Below are 22546 nucleotides of genomic sequence, written 5' to 3'. Positions count from 1 at the left end.
ACCAAAGCTTTATAGCTCAAAGCAGAAAGCTGCAGGAAATTAGCTTTATTTTGCTGTTAATGGAAAGAGGCAAAATCCTGCAGTAACTTAATGTTTGGGGTTTTTTTTCATTTTTAAATGACTGAAAGAGATTAATAAAATTTAGGGGACAGAATGAACTTGCACTTCCTATGAACATGAAAGGGCGCTGTATCCTAAGAGCAGATTTCTGTGATAACCATAAAGCAGAATTTAATGAAATTGCTTTAGAGAAATGCAGCAATAAATACAAGTAATGAGCCAGCAAAAGAAGCCAGGAGGCAAGGTGCTTCCATAGATATGAGTCAATAAGTGCGTTAGTGAAAGGAACAATGGGATCTTGGAGAGAAAATTGCTTAAAATTATCAGAAATGAGAAGAGTAGCAATTTGTACAAAACTCTGCCAAGAAATCTTTTTTTTTTTCCCTCTGGTTATATTTGAATGTCTCTACTTTAAGAGAATTCTGGAAAGGCCAAAATGGTAGTTAAGCCACTATGTTTTTACTGTCAGCCAAAATATCTTCAGAATCTGATGTGTGATATGAAGTGAGGTCTCCATACCTCATGCACTGTTTTACCAACCAGCACACAAAATACAGCTCTGCTGAAAAAACAGCAGCCTCAGGATGATCATAGCTGGAGTTTTGCATCAAAATATGCATCAGTTTGAGATGGGACCCATGTTAAATGAGCCAGTAGCTCTCCAGTGCTTGCATCATTCCCCTCTCACAGAGGCATTCCAGAGGCATGTGGGTGGTAAAGAGCAATGCAGACCACAGGTCTCCTTTCTTCATGGCTTTTGTGGAGCCAGAAGAGATGGGTGAAGAGGGTGTGCACCTTATATATTTACACTTCCTAGCTGCAATTTGTGGAACAGAAGTAGCACTAACACATCAAGTTTGTGATGCCATTCCTACCCCCTAATGTTTTACTCGCTGATAGTTGCAATTTTCTAGGCAGTTCCTGTAGAAGATTCAAAGAAATGAGAGCACTGTCAAAGTAGCTGCCTCCATTTGTGCAAAGGCAAATGCACATCTGCAGGCAGTCACTCAGATGTGTTACTAAATTACCTTATCTGCAAGGATGTGTGAAAGTCTGCCACGATAACTCACAGCATGCATTACACTTAAGAGGCCTTGCCTATGTGCAGGCAGTATGTGAAGGCATTTATTTCTATTGCCATGTGCAGTGCATACGTCTCCTGGGCTGTAGACAGTGGGAAATGGGATAAACAAAACATTTTAGAGAGGACATGGAAATGAGACATTTCCCTGAAATCCGAGTCACTGCACAGCATGGAGCACAGACATGGCAAGTCCTGGCTGTGACACCAAATGGCTTTGTTAAGTTCTGTGCTACATGATTTTTAGAAGACTCCAAGGATCACTCTCAGTCAAAATAAATTATGGGAAGGACTCTTGCTTAGAGCTGCTGTTTGGAAAGTGAGAACAGCCAGCCTAAAATTAGGAAGCCAGTAACAGTAATTATTTCCCTAGAAGAGAGAAGGAGTTTTGAAAGGTATTATATACCACTAAGCACTCATTCTGAAAACTGAGACAGATTTCTGTTTCTAATTGGTTAATTATATGTAATTTCAGTAGGTACGGATGTTCCATTTTCTGGAGCTGATCTTTTTTTTCTGTCAAGTGCTAATGGTGGTTAGAAGAAAAATATATTAAGCAAGCCGCTATGTAAAAAACTAAGCAGACTCTTCAAAGACTGGGAGTGCTCAGGATACCTCTAATTACAGGTCACTGACAACCAGTGACTGAGAGTGCTTACGTTCATGTTTTTCAGACTTTTCCAGTGCTTTCTTAATAGGATGTATAAATGGTAAAAAAAAATTAGATTTTGGGAAAAAAAAAAAGGGGGGGGGACGACAAGCATTAAGTACAGTTAACCTATCTATTAAGACAAACTCTAAGCATCCTGTATGCATCCTGTATGCATCCTGTCACTTTCAGACGATCGATGTAGAAAGATTGGGCAATAAGTAGGACAGTAAAAAAGAAAAGTTGCACAACTGGCGGATGGAAAGGGCAATGATGGGAGATTCTGTGATCCGTTGTTGCATTCACTCCCAGCACTACGTTTTTTCTAGCTCGATTTTTTCACCAATTGTTCTCTGGCAAAACTTTTCTGCAGAGATGTGTGCCAGCGATACCATCTGCTGGCTAAACCTGGCAAAGGCAGCGGAGCTGGCAGTGCCCAAGGCAGCAGCCACATCTCTGCCCCTTGCCTTCCTCACCCAGGAGGGCTCCTGAGCCTGGGGCAGCATCTGGGGAAAGAGCTGCTGTGGCAGGGAGAGACAGCAGAGCCCCATCTCAGTCTTTTGAGCCAGAAATGCGTCCAGTTACTCCTATCCTATGTCTCTCAATGTTCTGTCTTTCAGTCCTGGTTTGTTGGGTTTTGAGGCTTTTTCTTTGTCATGCTTAAAAGAAATGCCTTGCCTGTTCATTTCTCAGCTGTCCAGGCACACACAATAACAGACAAAAAGTCCAGACTGTGCACAGGGATTGGGCACAGCCTTTTTTTCATATCTCAGAAAAGGAAGAGCTCTCTGTGCTATGTCCTTTGTTGGAGCTTTGCACGTAGCACTCCCCCTTTAATAGAGGATAGGCATTCAAAACAACTACAATAAATTTTATGGAATGAGATAACTGAAAGTAGAGAGCATATGCAAAATGCCTTCAGGAACTGAGCTGAGGGTGTTTTCACTCGGTATTTCTTTTGGGCTAAGATATCTGACTACAAGAGCCAAGAACAGACAAGCATCTCAAAAACAGTAAAGAACATTCAGGGAAAGAAGCCAGAAACATTAGGTAGCTCTGGGCTTCTCATTTTTTGGGGTTTTTTTGGGGTTTTTTTTTTTTTTTTTTTTTTTTTTTTTTTTTTAAGGGGATGTGTGTTTTGCAGACAAAATCACAGTGTTTTGGTCACCCAGGTCTCTGTCCATGGAATGGTTAAAGGGACTGGGAGTCTGGTCTGGGAGAAAGAGAAACTAAGAGGGAGGGATGAGAGAGGCAACTATCAAGGGAGTAATGAGGAGAGATTAAGAAACAATTCTTCATTTTCTTAGGTAAAATTAACTGGAAACTCTGGTAGAACAAAGAGGGAGGGAATTAGGCATACAAAAGATACGTGGTGGATAAATAGATCTCTTGCCATGTTCATGGATGTTATGGGTGCTGAGAATTTGCATGGCTACCCAGAGGTACAGGCCCTGAGGGCACCACCAGCACTCACTGCCCCATGGCAGCCCCCTGGGGCTCCCCCTGCCCCTGTCCCATGACCCCATTTCAGTCACCCATGGCTCTAGTCCCTGCCCAGGGATCCCTAATCCGAGCCTGGTTTTAGGCTCTTACATACCGAGGCACAATGAGAAAATATTAGTGAACTAAAGCCATACAGTCTTGCTGGATAAACTGGGAGAGGAAGGCTTAGATTCACTGAAAACACAGAGGATACATCTCCAAAGCATCAGGGAGAACAAATATAGAGAAATAATTTATTTCATTCTAGGCGGGAATCTGAACTTGCTTCGATCACCTCTAACGAATAGGTCCCAATAGCCCTACTGGTGGATAATATTTTTCATGTGTTTTCTTCTGTTCCCGCAAGAAAAATGAGCAATTTCCTTGACTTGGATTGAACTGTTTGGGGTTGTGTTTGTTTTCTAGTCTGAGAAATAATAAATGCAATTATAGTTTGAAAAAGAGAAAAAGCTACCTCTTAACTTTTGCTCTGTGAGGGAAAGTTTTTGTTTAGGGTTTTTTGGCTGACTGAAAAAATGACTGGGAGCTGTGGACAAAACTACCCCCTTCTAGTGGTCAGTGAACAAAGAGACTGAGCTGGTACTTCCAGAACCTGAGCAGTGCTCCATCTTTTCTATGGGACAAGTAAATAGAAATAATTCTAGTGAAGCTGGGACATGCTCACACCTTGTGCTCACCATTAAGATTATCTGAGGAGGAGAAATGCGCTGGTCACCTATTCTGAAGTGATAGGTATCAATGGAGTTATTTCAGAAAGGGATGTCCATAGTCATCATTGAAGAGACTTGGAAAAGCAGAGGTTCTGCCAACCAACTTGTAGGAAAAATTATATATAAAGAGTTGGAAAGAACAAAGACTTTATCAGTCTCAGTCACCATGCTCAGCCAGAGGGTGAAAAAGCTGAATAACGTGCAGGAGTGATGCTCCTTCAGAGAGGCCTGGGGAGAGCAAAGCAGCTGCCAGGAGCTTTGCCCCATTCAGAAATTCCCAGAAACACCAACTGTTCCTGTTTTGGTATTATTTAATCAGAGGAAAAAAAAAATGCAACTGCCTTTCCTCAAAATAAGGTAATAAAAAGTGCAGTCTCGATGACAATGAGACAACCCTATACTTGTCCTATTCATAACATCTTTCCATGGCCTGTATGAAGCCCTGTGATTCAGAGTCAGTGCTTTCATGAGACAAAGAGCTGCTACTGCTGCATTTTACAAACCACAGAAAGAAAAGCTCCAGGGATTTCAAAAGCCATAGACTCGGCAGACTCCACAGTTTAATTTGTGAAGTGAGACAGCTGACAGATTACTAACTCAATTTTACTTCACAGTCACTAAAGCCATGAATCTAGTGCTGTGTCACTTGAATCAGTGATGATTAATGAGTTTCAAGACCTTTAAAAGTGCAAAGAGAAGTAGTTCAGAAAGGAAAGGCTTCACCTGGCACAGAAGAGACAAGACCTTGTTGCACAGTGACATGAGCCAGGTATTCTCCAGCACTGAGGCAGGGATAGAATAAGGGTTACTGTGTTGATGTAAGAATTTGAAACATTTCTCTTCCCAGCAATAGTTCACTGCTGTCATTTTAAAGAAAAGTGGACTCCCCTAGGTGTCTTAGAGAGCAGTTTTGCATCAAATATTGCCTGGTGCATGAAAGTGAGTATTCCTTGGAGCAGTGAGTTGAGCAATGTGTCAAGAAAGGACAAATAATTGCTCAATATACATGGAAATAACTCCTGAGAATTTTTATCAATGGCAATGGGATTCAGGGTGGAAGTGCAGAGCAAGGCAGCCTCCATTTTGACAAATACAGTGCATTTGTTAAGCAAGAAAAAGTGGTTTCAGGAGCATCAAGTCTCAGACACGTGATTCTCAAGAACATGAGTCCGATGGGAATTGAGCATATCCCACATTAGGCATAAAAGTACTCTCTTTTTCACCACTAACCTACTATTTTTCAGCCAATCTGTCCCATTTGGTTAAGCTAGTAAAGTAAAATTTATTTCCTTCTTAGTCATCTTGAAAAGAATTCATGTCAGTGGACAGGCAAAAGGACATTCTCTGAATATGCTGCATGTTACATTTACTAGATTTGCATTTCTGTTGTTTCCAGTTAAGAGAAAATATAGAACAACAAGAAATGTACAGGACAGCTGTGGACCTTTGCACACAACTGCAGAAAGAAGAGCTGTGTCCTGAGACGTGGCTGATCCCACCTAGCAACTGCAAAGATTTATTGCACCAGACATATTTCAATAAAACAAAAAGATCATTGTCTTGCTTAAATCCATTGTTTTCTTTTGTTGAGGTGTTTTTTGTTCCATAGTTTCCATAAGCAGCTCTCTATCCCTCAGAAAAAAACATCTTGTAAAGCAATTTACTGGCACTGCCCTCGCTCTTTGAGCTGGTTTTTTTGGGCAGGGACTCCCAGAGATGCATCCAATGGAGAGGGAATGACTGTCCTTCCACACGTCCCCAGCCCAGCCGCGCACCCAAGGGCACTGAGAGACCCTGCTGCACTTCTGACCACACAGGGACCTCCACACTCTCACTTCCAGTAAAGGGTTCCTGCTGTGTACAAACCCACAACAGCACCAGAACATTGCATGTGCCTTTTGCTTAGCTGGCAGGAGAAATTTATGCAAATCAGTTAAAAAAACCCAAAATAAGTAAAAACAAACAAACAAACAAACAAACAAAACCCAAAAAAACCCAAAAAAAAAACCCAAAAAACAAACAAACCAAAAAAAAAAAAAAAAAAACAAACAAAAAAAACCAAGTTGAAGACAGTGACCATCTAAAATTACATCTTTTCCTGCTTTGTGGAATCTCTATCTCCTTTTCATTAACCCTCAAGTGAGCAAAGAAGGAATTTCAGGAGTCGAGCTTTACATTAAAACATCAACAAAAGGCAAGATTTGCACTGTATTTGCATTTTAGTCTCATCTTTACTATATTCTGTTCACTACCTGCCTGCAGGTGAGATTGCAAGAAATTAGAATTCAAAACTCCATAATATCAGTCTATCCACAAAATTAGGGCTATGATTTAAAAACTGAATGAAAACAAATTAACAAGCAAAAGAGTATGAACTATTTATTTCTGAAAAAATATTCTACAAAATTGTGTAGCTTAACTACCATTAAACCATTTACATAAAAATAGGAAAGAATGTGATTAAATATATTCATGATAATCATTTAAGTCTTGCATTACATTTTGAATGGTTTCAAATATAGAAAAAATCCAAACCTCACCTATAATGAGCTTATTCAGTTTGCATCTTGTACTTCTACAGTTTATAACTGAATACGTGTTGATGCATAAAGCTGTAAATCACCAGTGTTGACCACTATTTTTATGAAAATAAATAAGTAAACACACTGAAATGATACAAGCTGAGCATACAGAATTCATCCTAATTCCACTTGGGCAGAGAAATTCAAGTAAACAGAGTCATACCATGAAATTTTCATAAGAAAAGCAAACTAGAAGCAATACCCTCACCTGGTTCTCAGAGCAATTTTCACCTGGTATTATAATTACTCCTATAAACCCATTGGCTGAAGTTACAAAATAAGATGTCTAAAGACGAAAGTAAAATTAGTACCTACAAAAATGTTTCTTCATAATCTAGAATATAATGAGATGGATCTCCAGTGTTCCACTGTGTCACCAAAGCACACTTTAATGTCCAAAATTAAGCACTAGGTTCACTGTTCATTCCTTGCCTGTTCAATGCAGATTCAGCTTAACTAAGACAGTGATTTTAGAAGAATATACCTTTCCCTTCCCAGATGCCTGCTTTTATTTAACCTCTGTGAAGACAGATGTCTATTTTTCTTCCTGAGCATGAAGGAAATCATATATAGAAGGTCATCTTAAACCAGACAGTTGATTTTTACATGGCTCAAATATGTGTGATGAATTGGGTCAGATAAGTGACACATTCCCAAGTGTCTCTATCACCAGAGGACTTAGAGACCTAACTGTATTTGTCATTTTGTCCCATTAAGATACAATTTAGGGTCCCACAAACTCAACAAAACTGTTCTGTGTTTGGTCAGCACAAAGAATCAAACCATCACACTGGATACCTATAGCCAGCAGTCACATTGTGCAGACAAGGATTTGAATTGTGATTTACAGCAAATACCAGCATCCAGGTAGCATTTGACCTCCCCTCTCTAACCTTCCACTCGCACAAGGCAGGCTGGCACTGCTCACACTGGCACACTGGTGAGCACCAAAATCAGCTTTCATATATTAGAAGGCTGCCAATCTCTCCACTTCTGAGCTGAGGACTCTGTATCTCTCATTGCTGGTGTTAGTGATGTCAGCAGTTTTTGCACTCCCAGCCTACTCTTACAGAGTCTCCACAGCAAAGTGAAAAAGGATCTCCAGAAGCACCGAAGTGAGTGGCTGCCCCTTCAGCTCAGGGGTGCCATGGAAGCCCCTCAGGGTGCTGGGCATGCTGCTGCTCCCAGGTGAGGCAGATGCACTTTGGTTTAGAAATCAAAAGGAAACAGGGCAACGGAAGAAGATGGAAGAAGAGCTGGAGTCTCAGCATTCTTGCTCCCACATCTATCAGGCAGCTGATATCCCCAGGGGAGCACCCAGGTGAGCAGAGAGTGGTCACAACTGCACTTCGGTTTGTGGCAGCAGGACCCATTTCTGAAAGGGAAAGAAAAATGCCCACTGTTAATGTTTAGCTGGAAATAATCATTCTTATGACCTCAGTGGAATAAGAACTACATACATCATACACTGATTCCACTGCTCACAACTGAGCAGGGGGCAGTAATTGCCCACTGTTTTTAAATTAGGAATGGACTTCATTGTTTTTTTTTATGACCACACATTAGAGGCATTATTATTACCACTATCATGGAAAATGCTATGAATGAGGTAGCAACTCTCTCAGAAAAAAATATTATCTCACTCTTAATATTTTCTTGGGTGGAGAAGGGGTGTAGAAGCTGTTGTTTTTCTGATGCATGATGAAAAATGCTTGGGAAATATCACCTAATTTTCAGGGCAGAAAAGGGAAGCACTCAGTGCCTGCTACTGATAGCCTGTTAGCCTGTGTCCTTGAAAATTAACATGCTACAAGGAGAAAATGTGTAGTTCTGAAGTGTAGCTCTTCTATGTCTCGAAGTATCAGGAGTAATTGCCTTTAATGGATGACTAAAAACTTTTGCCCTACTATTATTGCACTGTATGGAGCTGCCATCAGCAGTGACCTTTTTGCTGTCATGGTAGAAACGCTTGTTTCAGATGCTGGCCTAAATGCAAATGATTGTTGGTTGGTGCTTATCTGTCTGCAGTGTGATGCCCTTAGAAAATAAATAACTTCTGCCAGAAAATAAATAACTTTGCTTGGCAAGTGGGTTCACTTGGGTTCCCTCCCCTTCCTCGTGGTGGCGTGGGCACAGCCCTCACAGATGACAGGCATGTGAGCACTGCTTACAGAGAAAGCTCTCTGCAGCTCTCCTGGTGTGCCTAATGTTTACATGAAATGCTGTTACTGCTGGGCTGGGATGTGTGTTTTCTTTGTAAGGGGTTGTCAACCACAAGACCTCTGAAATTGTGCCAGAGAATCGGGAGATCTATTTCAAAATGTTACGCTAATTTTCTGTGCTTTCAAGGGGGTTCTCACATCACATTTCCAAGCTTCACCATGCAACCATGCAGGATTGTTTCTTTCCCAATGGATTTGGTGGGGGTGATGGCATTGAGGACTGAGCGAGTTGGTCAGTCCTGAGCTTCTTTGACCCCGGCTTTACCAGAGACCAAAAATTGCCATAAATTATCATTGCAAACACTGGCAACACTAGTGATGAAAAAAGTCAACAAACCTTGCTGTGTTATTAAAGGCACCATTTTGAACATGAAAAGGCTCAAATGTGGAGAAGGAAATGTTTCAGCTCGTCTGGGAGGAGCAGTCCAGTTATTTTTTGATGCTGCTTGTATCCAAAGCACCTCCTGATGCACAGGCGGCACAGCTGCATCAAGGACAGTGGCCCTGAGAAAGATCCAGGGAACAGGTTAGACACATGGCTTTATAATGCCAAGACTATAAACCTGAAACAGCAGCTGTGCAACCCACCTCCTGCAACCCATCTCTCACCAGGTTTTCACACAGCAGTGAAAACTCAAACCTGCATCCCCCAAAGGACACCTGCCCACCTGCAATCCAGTCCATGTCTAGTCACTCTGTCATTACTCAATTGGCATCGGCAGCATCAGCCTTTCCCTTTTAAGCTGTACAAATGTTTGTTCTCTCTGAGAAGAGATGATTGATGCTACTGTGAAAGCCCTTCCCTCCTCTCACTCCCTCAGTGAGATCCAAGTTTTCAGTCCACTGCTTTCTTGAGGCATATTTCATAACAGTGACGAACACAAAGCAAAAGAAGCACTTTATAGTTCTTTATTTAAGCCTTCCAGGTGAATCGGTCCCATACTGATAGATTGGAGCATCTTGAAGAATCAAGTTGAAGAATCTTTGTCACTTTACAAAAAAATCTAAGTATAATAGCATTATACACTTCTTTGGGTCACTTATCCTTTTCAGGAAGAGGAAGATCCTATGTGAAGTTCTACCTGCAGCACCCATCAGTGTTCAACCCTCCAGAGCATCGTTTGCACAGGGGTGACAAGTGGCAGGGGCTGTGGGAGGGCAGGTAAGAAGATGGGCACCAGTGAGGGGGTTGGATGCAGGGAATGGGGAGGACATGAGAAGGGACACTGCAGAAAGCAAGAGTAAGGTGAGTGAGCTGGGAAGGGACAGTTTAGGTGCTCTCCCTCCTGCAGAGCAGAGGGAAGGAAGGGAGGCCACAACAAAAATGCAGTGAGGTGGCAGCTTTGATCAGCTTTTGAGACTTCCCTCGTGCAGGACACCACCTTCCTAGCAGTTCTGCAAGGCTGAAAGCTGCTGTGCTATCACAAGGGCCGTGCAAAGGGCTGCACTCTTCTGCTAGGAGCCAGCATATGAGTTGTTACCCTGTTCTTGGGTACAAAACAAGGCCAGCTAGTTAAACTACTGCAGTATCACACTGCACTTGTGCTTGACTCTGATCCCACATATAAATGCTCTGCCTGCAAACATCTCATTAAAAAAAAGCTTCCATTAAAAGAAAAAACAACCAAATCCAAAACATGAAGACTTATCAAAACAAGCAGTGACACTACACTGGAAAATATTTTGCAAACACAAGCACAAAGTACATTTTTGGAGCACTCACTAATTCTCCCACCCACACACAGGACTGTCCCTGAGATGGAAACAGGTATGATGGTCGAGCGGCACACTAATCTGCCAGGAAGGGAACCACCACAGGTGGCAGCTACACCTGCCCTGGGCTAGTCCTGGGAGGGTCAGCACGCTCACCAACTCATCTCTGGTGGCCAAACACGCTCCCTGCAGCCTGGCCATGGGCTGCAAGGCTCCAGCAGCTGGGGTCTGGGGGGAGAGGAGCCTTGCATGGCAGGAGAGCAGCTCTTGCACCACTCTCCTAGATTACAATTGCTCAGCCAGCCAAAGAAGCCAGACATCAGCTGTCCACAGGCATGGACCCACTCAGAGAAGGGAACGTTGGAGAACAGCCGAAAAACCACTATTCCACAGGAAAATTCCCTTCAGGCATTTATTGTTTCCGATTTTGATTGCTGAATTTCGCTTAGAAAAGTACCTCACTGCCCATGCTGTCAACTCAGCCTGAGCAGTTTCCAGGCCAGCACCACAGGGCGTGCCTGAAATGTTTTTCTATCTCAAATAAACAGGACACATGAAGTGCCCCAGGAGTCAGAATCGAGTGCAGCAGGGACTGGAACTCAAAAAGATCATTGCTCTGTGTGCCGTAGATTAGGTTGGGAAACCAAATATCCATGGCTCATGCATAACATGCACAGCACAGTTGTTTCCATGCTACTTTCATGTTACTTTTTCAAGCAGGGCCTGATTCATCACTTTGTTCTTCCAATTTTACCTTTCTATGGCAACAGTTTCATCAATGTGTAACTGGCATGGACCGCACCATCACCAATTTGTTTAAAACAATGAAAATCCAGATTATTTAGTAATGTATATAGCTTGCTGACTGAATGAGAAAATCTAAAGAAGAACACAAGTATAAAAATGAGTAGTCTCTACAGATCTTATTCTGATTTCCCTCAATAGTAAGTAACATTTCTCTCCATAATTCATTAAAGATTTAATAATCAATAAAATAAAATTACCTGAAACTATTTCATTTAAACATATGAAATAGACTTTTCCTAAAGTTTAAGCTTATGCTTTGATACTGCTGTTATTATTTGGCACATAAGGTTGGTTTTTAGAGAAAATCTAGTCTATAAATTAATATTTATATATAATTCTTTATATCATCCTTGTGCAATTTTCATTAATAAAAAAAAAAAAAAAAATGTAGTCTTTCATTTTAAAGATACTTTTGCATCTATGAAAAAGCTTGGCCCAAGAATAAAAGTAAAGGACAAAGAATTAAAGACCAAGTTATTCAATATACCTTTTTTTTTAGTATTACATGCATTACATTTTTTTGGGTTGCAAATCTGCATTTATGCATTTGTGCTGAGACAAACCTGACCATCTACTGTATAACCAGCAATTCCAAACCTCATCCTCACTACCTAGCCTCAGTTCCCATCAGAGGTGATTTGCTGCCTGCATTTGTCAGCACACTCCATGGAACACTCCTGGGTCTACCGCTGTCTGACACAAGGGAACTGACAGATTCTCACTGAATGAAAAGCTTTACGTAATGAAAAAAGCTACCATTCATTTCTAAGGTGCCTTTTGCTTGATTATTCACCCTAAACTCTATTTTGCTCAAGCTCAAGCTGATTACTTCCTGATGCAGTAGATTAAAAATCTGGGGGTTCAGGATGGGTTATTTTTCTTATCATTATCACTGTTAGTTCATCATTTTATTCTGGCACTTGAACAATATCCCAATGTCAGCAAATGGAGGCAAGCTCAGTTATTCCCAGTTTTCTAGTGCTAGCAGCCTGGAATAGCATAACCTTATGCAACAGTCTGTGTGGGTTTTCCCTAAAGCAAGTTCTAAGGGGCACCTTCTCTCTGCAGGAACAGTTGGCCCACAGGGCAGCCAGGTGGGAGCAGCTCCACTGGCCTCTTGTTCTCAGCATTCTTCACCCAAACGTCTGCTCCGAAGTCCATCAGCAGCTTCACCAGCTCCACACTGCAATTCCTGGCAGCTGTGTGCAGAGGGGAGTCCAGGCCCTTGCCGCTGTTCACATTCGCTCCTGAACAACAGGAGGGGTGAAGAACAATGAGAAGAACCAGGAGTACACAGTAGCCCATTTTCATTCACTGCACTAGCTGCTATTTCTCTGAATAACACACAAGTGCTGTAGCCTGCACCCAGAGCTGGACTCCTTACGCTGGGGCTTGGTGCTACAATTTGCACAAGCACAGCTCTCACTGGCTGAGGACTGGGGCTGTGGCTAAGAACATTATCCTGGAGGAATGGTGCATGAGGAAGTCCTTCACCCACAGCCCAGCCCAAGGGTATCTTGAAGCAAGACAAAGGTGTAGCTCCACCTGTGACCCACCTCTGCTTCCCATCCCTTAAAATAAACTCAGGATTTCAACATGCTCCATACTGGAGGCTTAAACTGGTGGGATTTCCAAATACCAAAGTATCTGTTAGGGGAAAAATGCAAGAATAGAAAAGTTCTAGAGGTCCTTGGTAGATGAGGGCATAAGCACCGCTGATGAGAGTTCCCCCATTCATTACTCTGGATTAATGGCTCCTAAAATATGCTAAGAAAAGTGAGCTGCAGAATTAATTCAAAACTATGTTTTTATAGTACACATTCCCATATACAGGAGGCAGCAGAAAAAAAAATAGGAGAAAAAAGAAAATAGTTGCCAACATTTAATTTAGATTAAATACATTTAGATTAATTTGTATTTGACTTCTTCCCAAAAAAATTGACTTCTACTAAACAGTGACCTATCTTAAAAGTGATATATATTATTTTTGCTTGTTTTTTTAAAGTAGTTTTGTTGGTCCATCATTTTTGTACCAGCTATGTGGCCACTTTAGGTTATATGGCCCTTTTGGCTAGAAGACCTGTACTACTGTAGATAACAAGAAATGGTTTTGTGTAATTACCCAAGCATTTAGAATTACAGTTTTGTGTGATGCAAAGGATATAGTGCTGAACCTTCTTCTGTGTTGGAAAGGTCTCCAACTTTTCATGAAGTCACTGGAAATCAAAACATGTTTGCAGAAATACTATGTAAAAGTGTCTGAGTCAATTGTTTTGGGTAAAGAGGAAGTAAAAAAAAAAATTAAATGAAATTTCTTCCTGTTCACTTCAAATAACTGCAGCATCACATGCACAGACACTGGAAAGGATAGCTTGTTCCAGACACAATCAGCCATATGAAATCCAAGATCACCCATCATTTTGTTGGGAGCTATCAAGCTGAATTCCTGGGTCAAGAAAGCCCTGATCACCCTGCTACCACATTTAGCCAGGGCTGCTATTAGGAGTAAAACATCTTCTGGTTCCAAAGCAGAAGCTCCTCTAAATCTCTGATGCAAAGATAATCCAAAGATAGACGTTGCAGGAAACAAAAGTACACCGTTCTTTATTTTTGTTTTTACCTGACTCAAGCAGCTTCCTGGCACAGTTCACTTGCTGGTTCTCACATGCTACATAAAGCGGAGTACCCAGGTGCTTGATGTTGTGATCTATATTTACCCCATGGGATGCAAGGAGTTCGACACATTGCACATGACCTTAAAAGGGATAGAGGAAGAGTCAACTCACAGAGATCAGGCTCTTTTTTTCAGCAAATTCTCTGTTGCAGCAGCGTAGTTTGGCAAAGATTCAATGTTTTGTCAAGAGATGGTAGTGTAATACTTTCATGCACTCCAATGGATCCAGCCAGCAAAACAGGAGCTGAAAAGCCACGTTCAGCAAAACAGGCTAAATCCTCACAGGCTAAAGCCCTCACATTTTATCTGACTCACTTCAGATGTCTACTAAAATGGATTAATCACTCCATGTTTCTCTCCACTCCTTTTGAAGACAGCCAGACGTCTCCCTCAAATGTCCACATTGTAGGCAGCTGACTTGGACAATGCATTCCCTTCCAGGTGGTACGATGTAAACTCAGAGGATCTGACAGCTGAGCTGACCTGCCCTTGAGGAGCAACAGGCGTGGGAAGAACTGCACCCCTCCTGATGAGACCAATTAGCAAGGCATTTCACATGACCCAAACCAAGAAAATTATCTTCTTTATCTCTCTCCTCCACTTCAACACGCTGCTAGCAGCGTGGAAAGGAGAGCTGATGCCTTTGGGGTTACCTCTCTTAGCAGCTTCATGGATGGGGGATGCCAGGTCACAGGGTGGGTGTGGGCTGGCTCCATGCTCCAGCAGTAAATTCAAGCAAGCCACGCTGCCACTGACACAAGTGTTGAACAGTGGTGTGTGCCAGTCAACAGTCACTCCATCCACCTGGGAGAAAATAACACAATCCAGCAAGACTTCTGTCTTCTCAGTATTTCAGAATTGATGACAACTAACCAGTTTCACAGCAGGAAATAGGGGTTTCGATATTTTTTATTTAATTCCCTGCCAAAACTCCCCAGTGCTTCCGAAGACTACAACTTTTCATTAAAATTATCATTTAAAAAGTATTTTTTGAAATTGCCCCCAAGTCCCTCATACTGCAGGAAAAAAAAAAAAAAAAACAAAAAAAAACCAAAACCAAAAAAAAAAAAAAAAAAAAAAAACCCACAAAAAAACCCAAATAAAACCCACCAAAAAACCCAAAAAACCATCAGGGTTACTCTAGGGTCTCTCAGGAGTTACCAAGCTAAATGTATGACCATTTCTCAGTTATCTTAGCTGAAACACACCTACCCATAGCCTTCTTCTGAAACAGTCCATTTTTTGGCTGAAAGTGTGCAACTCTTCCTTATTTTTGATTTTTTTTTTTAAATTTTAAACTGAAAGGTAATATTTGGTAAGGTAATGTATGTATGAATAAATTTTCTTATTCACTATAATTTTGAAGCTACCTTGAAAAGTAGTGGCCATGAGACACCATTTCATCATTTTACTTGCATCTTGTTTCCCTTTTCTTCCCATTTTTTGTCAGTTGATCCTAACATTCCTATGCTTCTACTTAAGACTCTGCATATTGATACCAATAAGATTAATGTGTGCATAAAATAAAACACACCCTTAACTGCTGCAAGATTATAAACACTTTGCAAGATGAACTTCCCCTTCTTCTTGTGAAAGATGAGAACATTTCATCCCCATCTAAAGAACAATAACTGTTGCTTATATCTGTGCTTTTTGGATTGCTTTATTAGGAAGTGCATTTCATAAGTACCTTAAGCAGAGCTACGTACAGAGTGTAAATCACAGAGATACCCTGCCACGACATCACGTAGCACTACAGTGTGGTATTACAACATACTAACACTAGAGACAGTGGCCTGTCCATCACCTACTCACCTGAGCACCATGTTTTAACAGGACACTGGCACAGGCAGCGTGACCCCCTAGGCAGGCTTCATGGAGAGGAGACACCTGGTCTGCTGTAATAAGATTGACATCATTCCCCTGATAAGATAATGGAAAGTATCATTACAACTAACTACTAAAACCCCCATACAATAATCCACAATTAAAAAAACCCTTCTTTAAAAGCTTTATGTAACTAGACCTTCCTCAGCTGCCTGGAGCTATTCAACTCAGAAAGTAAGCAGATGAAAGGGATGAAGAGGCTGTGATGATTTGGCTGGAGTGGATACTGGCACAGCATACCTGAGGCCATGCCTTGTGCACACTGAAAACCAGCACAGAAAGCTTAGTGGACTGTCCAGTGGGACAATACATTGTGGTTGTGTGACTGGCTTGAACCCTGAAATGCTCCTGAAGTATTTTCTGCTCTTTGCCTCGAGGCAACCAGTGAAGGAAAGAAAAGCATCAGAAACATTGGTTGGATTCCACAAGATCTTTTGTTTCTAATCATCTTGGTGCTCCACAAGACTAAGCTGGAAGAGTCTCCAACGCCCCTTCCCTTTCCATCATCTCCTTCACAGGTTAAACCCAGGGATTTTGAAGAAACAAAGTGGTGAAGTTCAGAAGTCACTTCTACCTATCCCTGACCTTCTGGAGGGACCAGAACCCTGGGATATGCTCAGGCACTTCAGAAACAAATGTCTGGGTGACTGAATTGAAGCCTCAACCAGACCCATGACTGGGTCCAGAGCTGGCCCTCAGCTGGGGCACCAAAAACTCCTCACAGGCATGCACAGGAGCTGCAGAGGAGCTGCCCTTGGCCATCCAGAGATCCCAGTGATCCCATTTCCTCTGCCACAGTTAACATATCACCCTGGATAGTTCAGTACATCATCAAATTAATGCACAAAGCTTGTGCTGGGCAAGGAACTGGCTGTAGGAAAGAAAAACCTGTTGCAAAATTCGCTGTGGTCTGGTTAACACGATTTTCTCACCCTAAAGTTTCACAGTAAAGCACAGACTGCATTCATCCACTGAAAAAAAACTGCAGAGACCACATGAACCCAGCAGAGAGGTACCTGTTCAATGAGCTTCTTCAGGGAAAGCAGACGCCCATGGATAGAAGCCTCATGTAAAGGAGACCAGTCTGAAACAAAGTCTGTATAAAAACAAAGATAGGAAAAAGGCTAAAACCTCTATTTCACTAGCATACTTCACTTCAACTGTGTGACCTCCCTTCTATTTTATTTGAGCTGCCAAGATTTCTTTGGAGCAGATGGAGTGAGGGAGACAGACAAGAAGATGGTTTCCCTCTGGGTGCACTTTTAACTCATCCCATGCTTGCACTGTGCAGCTGTGTTCCCCTTCAGAAGACAGGAGAGGGATTTGCAGAACATGAACTGGCTCTGGCTGAGCTTGTCCCTCTCTCTGAATTATTTCCAGGGCCCTTTTTTTTTTTTTCACAAACTTATTACATTTTACCAATTATCTTAAAAGGAATATGTTTTGAAGAGAGTTTGGCTGATCAGTCATTTACCCCTGCTCACAGCTGGACTAGAGTCAACAATACTTGGCAAGAGAAGGGACCAAAGTACAAGAAGGCAAAATGTGCTACCTGTTGATTCTGTCTTTCAGTTTTCAGTGTTTGTTATGAGTGGTGCATTTTAAGTAATAGCTGTGCTCTCTGCATTGTTCAAAACCACAAAGTGAGGTACAGCACATATATAGCTTGTAAATATTCATAGAGGGAGATCTTCACTATTACAGATTTTATGGCTCAGAGCCAACTGACACCAATAATCCCTCTGGGAGATATTTATGTCCCAGCACTCAAAACCCATGGTCTGCTCTATGTCAATGTCCCAGGTTCCCCCTGGGAAGGAAGGGAAACCTTTGCAGAGGGCACTTCACACAGCTTCCTGTCGAAAGACATTTTGCTGTTCTCCGGAGATGTCCCACTCTCCTCCACTAAATACAGAGAATACTCTAGTGACCAAGTTGCTGGCTGAGTTGCTGAGGTTCTCAGGAACTATAATAAAGCACATGCATGGAATGGAATCCTGAACAGCGGGAAGTCTGCCTTCAGCAAAAAACCCTAATAAGCCACTATAATTCTTTAAAAGAATGTTTACACATAACATGATGATCATAAAGGTTTTAAATTAAAAGAAGGTATATTTAGGCCAGAAATAAAAATATGGTGGTGAAATAATGGAACAGGATGATAGAGAGGTGGTAGATGTCCCATCTGTGGAAAGATTCAAGGCTAAGTTGGATGGGGCTCTGAGCAACTTGGTCTAGTGGAAGGTGTTCCTGCTCATTGCAGGGGTGTTAGACTAGACAACCTTTAAAGGTCTCTTCCTATCTAAACCTGGTTATGAGTTTATGAATTAACTTTTAAAGAAATTTGTATTATTTGTTATTAGCATTATTTGAGCTCTGCCTGCCTCCTTCTATGCTCCATGGGCTGCTTCCCACAACAGTTATGCAGTTTCATTAGGTTCCCATACATCCTTCGACTTTAGCAAGCAGACAGCCAATTCTGGAAGCTGTGGTTCTGGTTCATAAGGATAGCAAACCTGGGCAACAATTATTACAGCACAGAATGATTAACTGACTAAAACAGCTTTGCTCTAGGTGATATGTGTCAAATTGATGCTTATCTGACTGTGCTGTTGCTCTTGTTGGTCCTGCCTGTATTAGTCAGTTGTGTTTCCAGGGTATGTAAAAAGCTTCTCCCCATTTAGAAACTAATGCCATTGCCTAAATTGCATGAGTTGTAAGGGAAGTATGTTTATAGATATTCTAAAAATCTAGATTGAAGTACAAGTTTTTTGAGCTGCAACTTGAACTTTTTTTTGCCACACAAATATTGGCAGGTGCTTGTGCCTGTACCAACCTGTGCATTGTACCAACTTATTATATCATCATGTCATGATGATCTAAGCAGGTGCTTGTGCCTGTACCAACCTGTGCATTGTACCAACTTATTATATCATCATGTCATGATAATCTAAGAGGGACATATCCATGTGTGCATTTTATCCATTCAGTCCTTGCTTGAGAAAAGACAGGTTTCTACTGAAAGTCTAAAATGAGCCAGACCAGCCATCTGTGGACTGGACATTGGCATGCAAGTTTCCAAGTTTTAACAATCAATTAAAAGATTGACCATATAAGCATTAAAAATAAATGTCAGTGAAAAATAAAAGATATATGTGCCAACACGTAATCTATCTGGGAGTTCTGTAAGTGAGAGAAACCTAGAGTTTTATCCTAGGTGGAAGTGGAGCCCTATGGAGCCCTAGGGAGTCCATCACACCAACCTTGATACCTTGGGAGAAGCAGGATTAAAAGCTTGACTGATGACTAATTGAGATGGCATAATTCCAGATCTGCTGCCATGAACTGCACAGCCCCAGGCTGATGTCTCTCCTGCCTTACCTCCATCTGCAGCAAGCACCTTTAACCTGAAGCAATGCCAGGGAGGCAAGCCCCCTGGAAAGGATGGCAAATTTCTCCAGTTTCTTGACCCAAGGCATCACCTTCTGGCAAATAACCACATTTCTATTTTCTGCCTGCTCCAGGCTGGAACTCAAGTTTCTTGCCCGGAAGAGGAGAAAGGTTGCAGTGATTTCCATGTCTCACTGCCCTCTTTTACACTTCACAGGAGGCACACTGTCAGGATATAAGAAGTGTATTGTATTTGATTCAGGCCTAAGCAAATGTCAATTCCAGCTGACCATGGGCTTTCAAAATCCTGAACTAGTGACTTTCATGAATGTGCCCAGAGCACTCTGCATATGGACTAGCAAGGCCACTGTATGTGGGGGACACAACTGTTCATTGTATGTACCACCACCAAAACAAGGATTCCTGATTGTCAAAAATAGTTCAACTGCTCTTTCACAAAGAAACAAGATAATTTGTCCAAATTTGAAATTTACCCACACCTTAGTCCACAGGGAGGCTGAGTAGATCAGCATCTAGACATCCAAATGCCACTGGCTTTCAGTGGCTTTGGGTCACCTAGCTCCCCTTCCACTGCAGAAAACTCCAGCCAGCCCAGAGGTTGCATTAAACCTCTGGTTGTAATTGATTGCACTGCCATCACTCAGGCACGTGACACTGGCAGGGTGGTGTATACAGAGGGGGTCTTATAGCAGTAACCATGCACACATGTAAATTCTGACTGCTCCCTGTGCACAACAGAGCTCTCACAGAATCTTTCTAGAGCACTGGTTTTTGTAGTGATGGCTGAAGCAACTTTTCCCAGCCTCTAACCATGTGAGGGCATTGCACCCTCCGCGCCTGTCCCCAGGCTGGTTTCTTCCCATGCCTCTCACGCACAGCACAACTTGAAAGGGGCTCTTAAGTCCTCCCAGTGAAGGTGTGCTCTTGCATTCATATTTGCAGATACAAAATCCCATGGCATTATATAGAACAGTATTACAAATTGTATTTTTCATACTCAAAGGCTGTCCTTTAAAGTTTGTGATCTACATAGCTTGAGCTAAATACATTCCCACTGGAAATTGCCAGCAGAGCTTATTGACTCTGCTAAGGAACAAGCAGACACAAAAGGAATGGGCTAAACTTTGATTTTCAAAGGACCAAATTATCTGTGTGCAGTACTGTGCCATGTGGGATTCCCTCCTTCCACCCTGCATTTTGCTGGAGCTCATCTCCAGTGTGGACCGGCTCTATTTCACACAGTTAATAACATCACTGTGCCTTCCCGCTCACCCCAGCCTCAGGCTGTCCATACGTGGCACACACGAGGGCAGGCAGGCGACACTGCAGATAGACTGGTCACCCTTGCGTTTTGGTTTTATGGTCTTATTTTTCAACTTGGTATTAATGGAAACATCCTGAACAGCCCAGAAAAAGAGCAAGGATAGCATAAAATCACATTTTCTGAATTTACCTCATTCCATCTGCACTCGCCATTACAGGAAAGAGTAACTTCACAGGAACAGAGTACATCCAGCTCAGGATACAAAGTTAAATTACTTTTCTTTTTTTTACCATGTCATATTTTCAATGGCTCTGGGCCAGACACAGAGCAATGACCGGAGTGAGACCATTTGTCTGAGTAACTGCTCACTATTATGTGCCCACAACAGCACTGGTCACAGCAATGCCACTGCAGAAGAACCCAGTAGGCTCAGCCTAAACAACACTTAGGTCTGTTCATCTGAAAGACAAGGGGAAAGTATAAAAGATAAAGGAAAAAAAGGAAAAAGAAGAAGAAAGAGAAAACAAAAATGAAAAGCAAAAATTAAAATAATTAAAAGAAAGGAGAAAAACAGGAAGGAAAGTAAGGAGGAAGGGAATGAAAAAAAAAAAGAAAGAAAAAAGAAAAAGAAAAAGAAAAAATGAAAAAGAGGAATTGAGCTAGTGCTGAGCTTCCTGCTGGCACTAATTTAAGTCAAACACGCCACATTTCAACTTATTTCTCAGTGTGCTGCAGTCCAAATGCTGCATTTGTTTCTGCTTGCACAAAATGCAGTACAAAACCAACAACTCTTTTCTATGACATGAAAGAAAAACAACCAAAATTTCAGTATCAAACAGAAGTAGCTTTTTTTTTTTTTTTTTTTTTTTCACAAAGGCATGGGGGTGTTTTGTGGGACCGACTGAGGACCTGTCCTGAAGCAGGACACAGGGAGCAGCACCACTGCAGCCTCCCCTGCCCCTTGCTGCCTCCGGCAGGGCTGAGGCTTGTGCCAGGCAGGAGCGCCACTTACCCCTCATCAGCGGGTTCCACGGAGACGCTGCAGATGCCTGGCCTCCAGCCCCTTGCAGTTTGCTGGCATTTTGATTTGTTCTCTCATCATCCATCGCAGCCCTGTCTGCCCAACCGCTGTCTTTTCACTTTGTGGTTGGTTTCCAGAGTTCAAATTCCATCGTCCCCGGCGAGCCCCCAGCGGCCGGAGCGGTCTGTGAACAGCCCCTGCACGCATGAGCCGAGCAGCCCTTGCGGCAGCCCGGGACGTGCTGCCGGCAGCTCTGTGTGCAGAAACCCGAGTACCTGGGCTGGGATGTAACAAAACTGCTCCCGGGCTGCCCTGCTCGGCAGCCAGCGACCCAGCCAAGCGAGAGATGTGCCTGATGTCACATCCTCTCCAACGCGACGCCCAATCGGGGCGCCCGCCGTTCATTTTTATCAGGAAGGAAATTCTTAGTTTGCCAAAAAAACAAGACAGAAAGAGCCAGTTCAACTAGTTGAGCAAACTCTGCCTGCAGGGGATGCGCAAAGAGAGCCGGGTCAGGCACAGCCGGGGGCAGGGGCAGGCACAGCCAGGGGCAGGCAGAGCCGGGGCAGGGGCAGGCAGAGCCGGGGCAGGCAGAGCCGGGGCAGGGGCAGGCACAGCCGGGGGCAGGGGCAGGCAGAGCCGGGGCAGGCAGAGCCGGGGCAGGCAGAGCCGGGGCAGGCAGAGCCGGGGCAGGGGCAGGCACAGCCGGGGGCAGGGGCAGGCAGAGCCGGGGCACGCAGAGCCGGGGGCAGGGGCACGCAGAGCCGGGGCAGGCAGAGCCCGGGGCAGGCAGAGCCCGGGGAAGGCACAGCCGGGGGCAGGGGCAGGCAGAGCCGGGGCAGGCAGAGCCCGGGGAAGGCAGATCTCTGCCCGCTCCCCTGGCGGGGCTTTCGCAGCTCCCCGAGCCGAAGCGCAGAACGGCGGAGCTGCGGGGCTGCTGCTGCCCGGGCTGAGCGCTGCCT

General features: G+C 43.0%; 1 protein-coding gene across 1 annotated transcript; it reads right to left on the bottom strand.

The window, feature by feature from the left end:
• Positions 1-6367: 6367 nt before the first annotated feature.
• ASB9 (ankyrin repeat and SOCS box containing 9) lies at positions 6368-21880 on the bottom strand. Its single transcript, XM_053935493.1, has 8 exons — positions 21576-21880; positions 16905-16984; positions 15817-15924; positions 14655-14805; positions 13948-14082; positions 12383-12574; positions 9145-9311; positions 6368-7960 (listed from the first exon to the last, which is right to left on the bottom strand). The coding sequence occupies exons 1-7, from the start codon at positions 21667-21669 to the stop codon at positions 9187-9189; spliced, it is 885 nt and encodes a 294-aa protein (XP_053791468.1). The 5' UTR covers positions 21670-21880; the 3' UTR covers positions 6368-7960; positions 9145-9186.
• Positions 21881-22546: the final 666 nt, after the last annotated feature.

The sequence above is a fragment of the Vidua chalybeata genome, chromosome 2 (genome assembly GCF_026979565.1).
Source record: "Vidua chalybeata isolate OUT-0048 chromosome 2, bVidCha1 merged haplotype, whole genome shotgun sequence".
In the NCBI taxonomy this organism is placed as follows: Eukaryota; Metazoa; Chordata; class Aves; order Passeriformes; family Viduidae; genus Vidua; species Vidua chalybeata.
This window is presented reverse-complemented; position numbering and strand designations above follow the sequence as displayed.

Coding starts and splice junctions, on each gene's coding strand:
- ASB9 (XM_053935493.1), bottom strand. CDS start 21,669: ATGGATGATGAGAGAACAAATCAAAATGCCAGCAAACTGCAAGGGGCT. Junction 15,925..16,904: donor TGAAGAAGCTCATTGAACAG/GTACCTCTCTGC, acceptor TTATCTTATCAG/GGGAATGATGTCAATCTTAT. Junction 12,575..13,947: donor CAGGAAGCTGCTTGAGTCAG/GTAAAAACAAAA, acceptor CCTGTTGTTCAG/GAGCGAATGTGAACAGCGGC.